The sequence below is a fragment of the Saimiri boliviensis genome, chromosome 17 (genome assembly GCF_048565385.1).
Source record: "Saimiri boliviensis isolate mSaiBol1 chromosome 17, mSaiBol1.pri, whole genome shotgun sequence".
Classification (NCBI taxonomy): Eukaryota; Metazoa; Chordata; class Mammalia; order Primates; family Cebidae; genus Saimiri; species Saimiri boliviensis.
In genome coordinates, this window is record NC_133465.1 from 50,996,671 (window position 1) to 51,008,887 (window position 12,217).

A 12,217-nucleotide genomic window follows, 5' to 3' on the forward strand; every position below is an offset into this window, starting at 1 on the left:
GTGGCAAGTTCGGAGAACAGCTTTCACTACTCAGATTCCCCCACTTCCAGTAGGAAATCACTTCTGAACAGAGAACTTCCGTGGTACCATCTGAAAGGTCTGCACCAAACGCCTTATAGCTCTATACCCGATGCCGGCAGGCTGCACTGTCTCGGCCTCCTGCATACCTCTCAATCTCCCCAGACTCCAGCAGAGCATCCCACGGGAAGCGTGGGAGGTAAGTGGGCCCGCAGTTCCAAGCTAGGCAGTGACGCTGGCCACACGAGGACCCAGATCCTCCCGAACTCCCCGTAAGGCCTTCAGTCACCACAGCTTAGCCCTCTCCCCTTGTCTTCACAATAAGGATAAATGATGGAGAACGTAAGTCAGAGGGTTCGAGATTGGCAGGGATGGAGCCAGGAAAATGCCTGTCTCACTTCCACTAAGGCCTACAGGTAAGCTGCCTATGAAAGGCCTGGGCCTTCCCTTGAGCAAACGTCACCCCAACTCGCGAGGAGACAGTACCAGATGATGCTTCCTTCTCTGCTTTGGCTACTGGAGCTCAAAGCCAAATTATGGCTCCCCCAAAACATTTCTTAGGGCATTACAACTTGAGTTCCTTTTCCTGGTATGACATTCTACTCCGACCTCCTCTGTTCTTGTGCCTCACTTTGTATCTCACTGTTTCAGTTATTTCCTCAAAGTCTCCTCAAATCTTCTCTGGATTAAAATAGGATATAAACAGTAGGACTTTATTTTGGACTTGACAGGTTTGGCTCTTTACACAGTGTATGCTGAGCCAGTTCAGCATATTCTTTCAAATCTTTAGGACAGAAGCTTTCTGTCTAGGAGACAGTGGTTCCAAAATACATACCTCAGAATCACCTTAGAGGTCAGGTGTGGTGGCTCACGCCTGTAACCCCAGCACTTTGGGAGGCTGAAGGGGGCGGATCACTTGAGGCCAAGAGTTCAAGACCAATCTGGCTAAGACAGCAAAACCCCATCTCTACTAAAAATACACACACACACACACACACACACACACACACACACACGGCCAGGCATGGTGGCACACACTTGTAGTCCCAGCTACTCAGGAGGCTGAGGCACGAGGATCACCTGAACCCAGGAGGCAGAGGTTATGGTAAGCCAAGAATGTGCTATTGCACTCTAGCCTGGGTGACAGAGCAAGACTCTGTTTCAAAAAAAAAAAAAATTCACTTTAGAGACTTTAAAAAGGCCCTAATTCAGGTCTGGAGCAAGCCCCAGGAATATGTAATTTTAAAGTTTTCAAAACCACTGCTTCTGAAGCAGCCAGCCCAGCTCCTGGACATGGAGAAGTGTTTGAGAATCTCTGGCCTAGAAACATAAAAAGGGGGCCATTAGTTACAAAAATGAGTATCAAATTCCTTTACAAAGTATGATTTTCTAAATAAAATAAACCTCCACTTTATTCAGCTGATGTGCTTCAGAAACAATGGTTGTAAACCCAAATTCGCAAATCAAACCCATTCAAATCACCAGGGCAAAGGGTAAACAGAACACCGCAGTGAAGTCTTCTACAGAATCCAGACCCCCTATACTCGGTCTCGAAGTTTGGCTTTTCTTACAGTGGTCACTCCTGAAGTAAATGTCCACGTAAGAAAGAGATCCCAAGCTCCTCTTGGCAACCCACCTGTTTTAAATCACAATAGGCACACCCAACAAGGTCACAGAGGATGCCTACTGAAGTTCTTCCCATCAGCTCGACCTAAGAAGTCACCCCCGACTCCACTAGAGGGTGCTCTTTCCCTGGCCTGGACTGTTTCTACACTCTGAGGCGGTGTAGACTCAGTGTTAGACGGAGATCTATCTTCACCAGGCACTGAAAGCAGATGTGTGAGGAAAAGTGGTCATGTGACAACAGGCATTATCAGTGCTCCTGGGTCTCCAGACACACTGGCTGCTGTTCAGCCCCATGCGGTAAAGACCTACAAACCACCTCTGCAATTTTTATTCCAAAGTAGAGACAACTGGCTCGGAAGGTACAGCATGAGGGTTCATCAAAGCCAACAGCTGTCAAGTGTGGAAACCCACTGGTGCACACCACGAAAATGTCCTATCAGTCCATGCATGATGGGTGCAGGGACTTCTGCCTCCCAGAGTTCAAGTCCAAATGGCTCAGCTCCTCCTTGCAGACCTTCCTCCCAAGAGTGCTGTTTGGCAGGATCCTTGGTGCCTGTCGCAGTCTCAGAATCCATTTTATGGACTACCAAGAGCCCTGTGCTAGGTCCCTGGCACCGCAGTGGTGCTGGGTGTAATGGAAATGTCATCATGCCTCCCCAAAGCTAGAGCTGGGTCTAAAGATGCTGCAACCACTGGGTCCACACCACCGCCACTGCTTTCACACTGGCAGGGCCCCAGCCCTTTTTAGGAGTCACAGATCCTCCTTTCTTGGAAACCTAGGCCCCATTTGGCCCGGAGGGATACGAACAATGGAGATCTCGTCTGACCAAAAGTGTGAAATCAGAACCCAGGAAACTCAGTTAACAATCTGGACAATTGAGAAAACTCACCACAGGGGCTATGCCACAGACTTGCCTGAAAAGACCAACATGGCTGCAGAGCAGGTGGGAGGGGAACAAGGGAGGTGAAGAGGAACACAGACAAGAAGGGAAATAAGACAAGACAGTTCAAGTGACAAGGAACTAACAGAGCAGGTGGAGCAGCACAACCAAAGGGGGGTTAATACTGAGCAGGTTTCCAGTTCTAAGGGATTTTGAGTGTCATGTCTGGCCATGAAGCTACTGTGCCCAGGGCTGGCAGGGCTGGCAAGGCCTGTGGTAAATGAGAAAATACATTCACCAGGTCTTTCTGGGACTTCAGTGATTAATCACGTTAGATGGACTTCAAGATACACTGGCTTTATAATAAATTCCACAACACACCGGTATTGGTACAGCCTGAATCCAGGGCTGGTCAGAGAATGGAAAAGGTGGTAGTCGCTGAAAAGAGTGTTACAAGGACACATGCACTAGAGATGTCTCCAAGGTGGCATCTGCCCACACTGGCTGCGCAAAATGGGGGTCTGGCTGGTAAGTGCTAATATATTTCAGGGAAGAGAAGAAAACCAAAGAATTAGAGATGCTGAAACTAGGGCTGAGACTGGAATTGGCAAATCACAAATCTTTGCTCACAGCTCCTTTCTGAGGGGCAAAGGCCCCCAAGGCCTGATCACAGGTGCTAAGCCGCTGTCTCTGAACCTTAAAAGCCAACCACTCTATTAACAACTAGAAAAAATCAGCGACTAGGGTCAAGACTGAACACTCCCAGGGAGTAACACTGGCCTCACTTTAGACAGGAGAAACTCCGAACTGCAGTGTGGAAAATCTTACTTGTTATCGGCAACAGCACTGCCATCTTGCTTCCCTTAGGTAGCTGCTTCCAGGGAAAGGTGACAGGTACGGCAGTTAGTCATCTACACATCACTGGGGTGCGGGAGAAGTGGCCGAGCATGGGCATGACCTACTATTTAATACAATGGGTGTGAGAAAACGAGGCCTCTTTCCTCCTTTTCACCTTTTTTTTTTTTTTTTTTTTTTTTTGAGACAGAGTTTCGCTCTTGTTACCCAGGCTGGAGTGCAATGGCGCAACCTTGGCTCATCGCAACCTCCGCCTCCTGGGTTCAGGCAATTCTCCTGCCTCAGCCTCCTGAGTAGCTGGGATTACAGGCACGCACCACCATGCCCAGCTAATTTTTTTTTGTATTTTTAGTAGAGACGGGGTTTCACCATGTTGACCAGAATGGTCTCGATCTCTTGACCTCGTGATCCACCCGCCTCGGCCTCCCAAAGTGCTGGGATTATAGGCGTGAGCCACCACGCCCGGCCTCCTTTTCACTTTTGCTCCAGCCTACCAGGAGCTGGAGAGGCCGGATGGTGACAAGGCTTGAACTGTGTGGACGGTTCTGCATGCAGGCCTCACTGTGGGCACCTTCCCAGGGCACGAATCAGCTGTGTGAACAGTCACCCAAGCCATTCTTTCCCTCCCCCAGTTAAGAGTGACAGTGAGACGGAACTGGGACTTCTTCCATTCCCTAAGCACCGGGCATCCTGGTGGCACTAGCTCCCCCTCCAAGACGTCACAGAAAACAGAGCAGGTTGGCAACTAGATCACAATCGCTCCTGAGTGTCTTCACAGTTAAGACAGGCACATGTCTCAAAAGGTGGCCTCTGGGCCCCCCACCCCGTTTTCACGCACGCACACTCACACATACTCGCACGCTGTGGGAATGCTGTTCAGCCGCTGAGTGTGGCTGGCTCATGTCAGGTAGTGCACCACGAGGAACATGACCGTAAGGGTCACCAGCATCCCGCCGATCATGAAGTACTTGTCCTGGAAAGCCCGCTTCTCGATGAGCCGCATCACTGTGTTGGACAAGCCCAGCATGTTGGCAATGTCAAGGATCTTCTTCTGAGTGCCCTGAGGCAGAAAGAACAAACAAACAAACATCAAGTTGCTTTGCCAAGGGTGGGTGAATGTCATCAGGAGATGGAGCTTTGCCAACAGACATTTTCTTGGTCATGCCCAGAACACACAGAAAGCAATGTCAGCCAGAAATAGAGCCACTTTCATGTGGTCGACTGATGTTTGATTAAGGTACCAGAGCAGGCCGGGCGCGGTGGCTCAAGCCTGTAATCCCAGCACTTTGGGAGGCCGAGGCGGGTGGATCACGAGGTCGAAAGATCGAGACCATCCTGGTCAACATGGTGAAACCCCGTCTCTACCAAAAATACAAAAAAAAATTAGCTGGGCATGGTGGCGCGTGCCTGTAATCCCAGCTACTCAGGAGGCTGAGGCAGGAGAATTGCCTGAGCCCAGGAGGCGGAGGTTGCGGTGAGCCGAGATCGCGCCATTGCACTCCAGCCTGGGTAACAAGAGTGAAACTCCGTCTCAAAAAAAAAAAAAAAAAAAAAAAAAAAAAAAAAAAAAAAAAGGTACCAGAGCAGTGCAAATAGAAAGAAAAGTCTTTTCCACAAATGATGCTGGAACGACTGGCTATATATCAGGTATGTATTATATATATATATGTATCACTCTCTCTTTTTTTTCCCCCGAGACGGAGTCTTGTTCTGTTGCCCAGGCTAGAGCACAGTGGTGCAATCTTGACTCATTGCAACCTCTGCCTCCTGGGTTCAAGAGATTCTCCTGCCTCAGCCTCCCAAGTAGCTGGCATGACAGGCATGTGTCACCATGCCCGGCTAATTTTTGTATTTTTAGTAGAGATGGGGTTTTACCATGTTGGTCAGGCTGTTCTCGAACTCTTGACCTTGCGATCCACCTGCCTCAGCCTCCCAAAGTGTTGGGATTACAGGCGTGAGCCAGTGTGCTGGCCCTATATGTATCTCTCTTATAGTTATATGTGTAAAAGCTAAACCTCAATTCACATTATATATAAAAATTAATTTGCGATGGGTCAAGAATTAAACATAAAAGTTAAAACCACAATTAAACCTTCTAGAAAAAAACAGGAGAGTATCTAAAAACTGCAAACAGGCCAGGTGCAGTGGTCATCCCTGTAATCCCAGCACTCTGGGAGGCAGGGGTGGGAGGACTATTTGAGGCTGGGAGTTTGAGATCAGCCTGGGCAATGTAGTGGAAAACCCTGTCTCTACCAAAAAAAAAAAAAAAAAAAAAAGTTAGCCAGGTGTGGTGGTGTGTACCTGTGGTTCTAGCTACTTGGGAGGCTAAGACAAGAGAATCACTTGAGCCCAGGAGTTCAAGGCTGCAGTGAGCTGAGACCACACCACTGCACTCCAGCCTAGGCGACAGAGCAAGGCCCTGTCCCAAAAAAATACATATATAAATACACACTGAAAACAATGGTGTCATTAGTCAGAAGATAAATGAACGAATTATTGTTTACCCGCACCAATGGAATACTGCTTCACAATAAAAAGTACCTGATGGCCAACATGGAACAAAATACGTAACAATGGGAATGAACCTTGAAACATAACTAGGAGAAAAAAGCCACACAGAAGACAGTAGTATGAATACCTTTATATGAAGTTTGAGTAACAAGCAAAACTCATCCACGGTGAAATAAATCACAATAGTGGCTGCCTGGGGCAGAGGGGTCAACTGACTGGGAAGGGGTCTGAGGGATCTTTCAGGGGTGATGAAATGGTCTGGACCTTGATGGGAGGTGAGTTACAAAGGTGGATGCATTTGCCAAAATTCACTGAACTGTAAAATTATCATCTGTACACCTGTCTGTAAATTATCTGTATTTCTGTAACAAAAATACTTAAAATTAGAATATTTTATAATAAAAAAAGAGGCAACATAAAAAAACTTGTTCTCAGCTCTCGAGTTCCAATAATCCTTGATACCAACCTATTTAGAGAGTAGACTCTTTGGGGTTTCTTCTGAGTACAATGGGTGGGTTGGATCATATTTACAAGAGGGTCTGAAGTGGGAAAAGACAGAAAGACACCAACGCAATGACCTAAAACCCCTTCCTTTTTTTTTTTTTTTTTGAGATAGGAGTTTTGCTCTTGTTGCCTACGTTGGAGTGCAATGGTGCAATCTTGGCTCACTGCAACCTGAGCCTCCTGGGCTCAAGTGATTCTCCTGCCTCAGTCTCCCAAGTATCTGGGATTTCAGGCATGCACCACCACATCTGGCTAATTTTGCATTTTTAGTAGAGATGGGGTTTCTCCATGCTGGTCAGGCTGGTCTTGAACTCCCAACCTCAGGTGATCCACCTGCCTTGGCCTCCCAAAGTGCTGGGATTACCAGCATGAGCCACGGTGCCTGGCCCTAAAACCCCTTCTATAAACGGCATCACCCACCCACCAGAAAAGGGCATTGTATTCCTAACCAGCAGCCCAAACCATCCAGCCTGCCCTTCCCTACTGCTTTCTGATTTTCAGCTTAAAGCATGTTCAACTTATTAAGTAACAAGTGTCAGTGAATGCCAGGCAGACCCTGAGTCGCTCAGCAAATATCACCCACTGCAACGTGTATGGATGGCATCAAACATCACGCCTCATATCCTTTTTCTTTCTTTTTAAAATAAATACACATTAATGAGCAACCGAGAGAAGCTAGGGAATTGAGATCAACATAAGGCATCACGGACAGGAATCCAAACTCTACCTTCTGCCCAGACAGCAATTAACAAGCCTCAGTTAGAGAAATTACAAGTCAAACTTCATTGCCATTAGACATCAGAGAAATGTTTTTTTCCAAGATAGTGGTAATACAAATTAGACTCTTGCTAAAGTCCTGCTTAGCTCTGAATACGCAGATTATTTCATCACTGTATGAAGCTAAGGATTAACCTTCTAAATCACTTGAAAATGACAATAAATTTCAAAACATGTATTCATTCTCAGCCACAAATCGGCCCCAGCCAGAGTGCTTCAGCCTAGCCCCTTCATGCCTGCTCCTATGTTCCTTTCAAATGGTGTAGGTGAAAAATCCTGACAGAGATAGGGTGGGGGGCAGGTGGAGGGAATCAAGAGACAAACACCAAGTAGCCACAGGTGTGCAGAGAAAAGTGAATAGAAACCTCGTCTCAACCTCCAGCCACCTCCCAGCCTTCCCTTCCGGTATCAGCGCGAATGTCGAGAGATGTGCAGATGCCCCAGTGTGGCCAGAGTTCAGTGGGAAGCTAGTAGGTGCCTTAACAGGACACTCTAACCCCCACTGGCTCTTCATCAGTATGACGCAGAGTCCTAAAAGGCCTCTAGTGTTTTTCTGAGATATGAAAAGGAGAGTAGCAGTTTTCTAAAGGGCAGACTAATCAACACGTATCAGTTCAGATCACCACAGGTGGCTCTCATGAAAGGGGAGAGCCCAGCAGGCTGCTGGAGACCACCCTTCCAGGCCATCTGAGACACTGCAACTGTCAGCAGGAGGCGAGTGTCACTTGCAGCTTGCCTGACCCTCTCCCCCGTAGAGATGGCAGGGACTGTTCAGAAATGTACTGAAGTCCTGTGGAGCTGACAGGCTCAATGTGGTCCAACAAAAACCAAGATAAAGCTCACACTTCCAAGGGACTGTTTCTCACAGCTCAGTGGCTGGGAGTGCTTCATTCACAGGGGACCACACCCTGATAACAGACAGAGCCCACACCCTATTATCCATTAGGGCTGATACAGGAAAAGGGCAGAGGCTGAAACATCATGACTGACATCAGAGTCTGTGTAATGTTTCTGTAAACCACTCCCAGGGGCTGAGACTTAGCAGTGCCAACTGGTCAGGGCTTCTAGGAATACCCGAGGCTAGAGAGTGAAGAGTCGCTGGGATCACCAGCACAGGCTTTAGAAGCTCTAATCTACTGCAAACAACCAGGCGGCCCTAATACCGCACAGTGGGGATTCAGTTACTGAAATACAAAAGGTTTCAGTTATAAGGCAGTCAGTCCACAGTAGGGGTCCTAAGGGAAAGCCACCTTAGAGTGAGGTACCAAAGGACAGCCACGTCTTCATTCTTCCAAGAGTAGATTCTGTAACACAATTTCTCAGCCTGTGATTGGACCTCTCGTAGTAGCAGTCACTTTCATGGTAAGTTCAGTAAATGGGAAAAGACTTGGATACTAAGAGAGGCCACTTTATGGTTTCTTTCAAGCACTGGCAAAGGAACTGGGTACGTTCAGTCTCACAGTAACTCAACTCCAACAGAAAGGATCCCAAACTCAAGGGCTCTGTTGTGTCCTCAAAATGTCACAATTTGAGGACACATATCAAAACACAAACACAGGCACCAAACTGTTCGATGAGGCTATAACAACAGGCCTTCTCCCTGTCCCCCAGCAGGGACCCCACCTTCAAGGTCAGTCTCTGGTTCCTCAGTCCATCTAAAATATTGTGCCCATCTAAAATGAGGTCATCCACGCCGTGGTGAATTTTCTGGAGGGAGGAGTTAAACTGCAGTGAGTCGTCCATTGGTATGGTGGTGTCAGAGTCCTGGGAAAGAAACACAGGCACTTTATTAACTTTGCTTGTCAGTCAGTCAGCTCCTGGGGTCTGACTGCTCTGCCTGCTGGCCGAGGCCAAGCCAGACCAGCCAGAGGGGATGGTGCAAGAATCAGCGGAACGAACGGATAAAAACGCCATGCAAAGGCCTGGGGTGGCCTCTGTCCACACAGAACAGGAATTTCCTCATATCTGTCACTCTCCAAATGAGTTCCACTCCACAAGTAGCATTCATTCTTGCCTCTGTATCATTATCTCCACTTAGGAAGAGGTATTCCTTCAAGATCTCACTGGGTGTCTCGTAAAGGCTTTCTCTGACTACTTGCTAACCTAGCTAGCTCCAAATCTTCCTTTCCGTGGCTTCCCCTTAATGTAGTGTTAAATGTTTGGTTTTGTCCTTTAGCTATTTTATCTACAGTTTAGCTCTCCAAGTAGACTAAGGATAAAGGAGGTTGTGCTTCTCTGTTTTCTTTTTTTTTCTGGGACAGGGTCTCCCTCTGTCACCCAGGGTGGACTGCAGTAGTGCGATCTCAGTTCACCGCAACCTCAGCTTCCTGGACTCAAACAATTCTCCCACCTCAGCTTTCTCAGTAGCTGGGACCACAGGTGCATGCTACCATGTCCAGTTTTCCTTTTTTTTTTTAGTATTTTTGGTAGAGACAGGGCTTCACCATGTTGCTTGGGCTGGTCTTGAACTCCTGTGCTCAAGCATTCTGTCCGTAGGTCTCCCCATTTTACAGATGAAAAAATGCCCAGAGAGATAAAATGACTTGTCCAAGATCACAGAGCTGGTAAGAAGTCCAGCGGACATGGGAGTCTAGGTACTGAGTGCAGGGCCTGCCCTGTTATCCATACTGTAGAGAGAAACACCAAGAGCCATCCTGGTGACTCTACCCGTGCACTAAAAGTGACTACAGACAGGAGCCAGGTCCTCACCAGCTGTAAGAGTGTCCTGTCTCTTTTCCGCCAATCACAAACTTTTGGTTTTTTTTTTTTTTTTTTTTGGACAGGGTCTCATTCTGTGACCCAGGCAGTGCAGCCTTGACCTCCCAGGCTTAAGTGATCCTCCTACCTCAGCCTCCCGAGTAGCTGGGACTACAGGTGCACACCACCATGCCTGGCTAATTTTTATACTTTTTTTTTTTTATAGAGATGAGGTCTCACCATGTCCCCCAGGATGGTGAACTCCAGAACAATCTGCTGCCTTAGTCTCCCAAAGTGCTGGGATCACAGGTGTGTGCCAGACTGCCCGGCCCTACTAGTGCTGTTTTTACCCCTAAACCCCAGTTTCAATTGTCAAAAAAAAAAAAAAAAAGTTATGCCATCGTTTCTTTGCTGCTCAGATTCGGAATCATTTTGCACATGTGCGCTTTCAACTGCCCCTGCTAACAGGGGAGCTCCTCACAGGCAGGAGTCAGGTTTCTGAATTTCCTCATGCGTTTTACTCCTAGCGCCTGAATTCACTAGTGTTCCACATGCAGCTGATGCTCAGTGCGTCAAAAGACACTAGTGTTTCAAAGGCTCAATTAGAGACACCCCTTCAGTAATCTGACAAGCGCTTATGGAATGCTGCTCATATACAAATCTTCCTACCCTCCTATCTAAAACGGTATGGCTGATGGGCTATTATCTCTCAGAAAAAATGTATTATAGCTCCAGATGGTAGAATGACCAGGAAGAAGTGTCATCTGGCAAGTCAATGTTTATTAGGAACCGACTGTATGCACAGCATCACGCCAGCCTGGCAAAAAAGCAGAATTAATCCTGAGCGATTATCCTTGGCCTAAAAAAGGCCTGAATGCTACATTATAACAATGTAAAATCCAAGCAACATCTTTTAGTGTGTCTTATCACTCATTGTAATTTTTGAATTGTTAAACACTGTGACTTGACTGCTGCTTACTCTGGAGAAGCAACACTATGTAGACACATTCTGAAACACCTGAGGCAATTTGTTGCAAAGCAAGGATACAGCATTGAGGGTTACACATACAAAGCAGGAAATGATGTGAATTTTAACGACAGGCTTAGAAAGCTAACATCTCTTTAGAAAATAAATCTCTGTAAAAAACAAAATACAGAAAGCCAAAGCACACTTCACCTAGTGGAATATATCATATAGGACACAGAAAAGGCCAGTATGCTCCACAGCCATGCGCAGGAAATGATCCGGTTAGGGATAATGGGTTCTGAGAAATCAAACGTGCAAACCAACACACTTTCAGGCAGACTCACGCAAGCAGTCCACCTAACCCTAAATATCTGTTAACAAATTCCTCCAAATTGCTGCTCAGACTAGAGGCAGAAACATTTTAATGCACCTGACACTGGAACCACACACATACTCGGTACAATGGCAACTGCCCGCAGGCAGCTTTGAAATGCTGCCTTCTCTACAAATGGCCTAAGTTCTAATCATCTCTCTATCTGATCAGAAAAACGTTTCCACCATGTGAACTTCCACCTTTCTGTCTCAGACCAGTCCAACCAGGTAATTTTCACCTCTGCCTAATTCCCTTTCAATTTAACTGCTTCCTCTTCAGGTTTTTGTCTTAGAAAAAGAGATTCCTCTGTGTAGGGCTAGTCTCTATGGCAATGCACAAAGTTCCTGTCATTTCCAGTTGGTTTCCTCCTCATCAGTCTTCTTCAGACACCCTCTAAAACAGATGACGCTCAGAGACCTGAACTCTGTCAAGTGCAGGCCGACCCTCACCGCATGCCTGGCTTACGTTAGTGGTGAAGGTTCGAGACAGAAGCTCTTCTCGCTGCCTCTCCTGCTGTTCCCTTGCATGGCGCCGATGCTGGAAGTTTCTGAGAGCAGTCTGCAGGTGCTGGACATCATACTTTAACTGGTCAACCCGACTGGAATTGATGGAGAGAGAGATTAAATTCCAGGAACTCAGGTCAGCAGAATCTGAGGGGGCCAGGCTTTGTACTGAGGAAGACGGTGGTTCCTTACTTCTCCCTACACCACCCCATGATATACTCCCCCCGCCCCCCACCCCTGCAAGATCTGATTTTGATCAATGATGTTGAAAGTAAAGAAGTAATTCGTGGTTAAAGTGAGACGGTAGCACGTAAGATTCCGGAAGCTTGACTTCAGTATCTGCTGCTCTCTGATTCTGGATGCATGACAGGGAACAGGGGACAGGAAGCAGGCTTGCTGACCTCTTTCTGACCTTCTATGGATTATATCGCTCTCCTGGAAGAAGCCCAAGGGCATCTTTGAGGCAAAGCATCCACGGTTTCATAAAACTTTTGGAAACAGGCGC

General features: G+C 47.2%; 1 protein-coding gene across 8 annotated transcripts in view; it reads right to left on the reverse strand.

The window, feature by feature from the left end:
* GOSR2 (golgi SNAP receptor complex member 2) overlaps positions 1-12,217 on the reverse strand; it is a 41,142-nt gene that overhangs the window by 20,200 nt on the left and 8,725 nt on the right. For 5 of the 8 annotated variants that reach the window (XR_012514676.1, XR_012514675.1, XM_074388785.1 and 2 more), the window contains exons 4-6: positions 11,675-11,807; positions 8,796-8,936; positions 4,235-4,440 (exon numbers count right to left, since the gene is read on the reverse strand). Coding sequence is in view for 6 of the 8 variants with exons in the window: in XM_074388785.1 (XP_074244886.1) it covers positions 4,279-4,440; positions 8,796-8,936; positions 11,675-11,807 (436 nt within the window). In the remaining 2 variants the exon portion in view is untranslated. Of the gene's footprint in view, positions 1-710; positions 4,441-8,795; positions 8,937-11,674; positions 11,808-12,217 lie in introns of those variants that run through there. The other 3 variants (XM_074388787.1, XM_003943606.4, XM_039476369.2) reach the window with 3 other exon arrangements.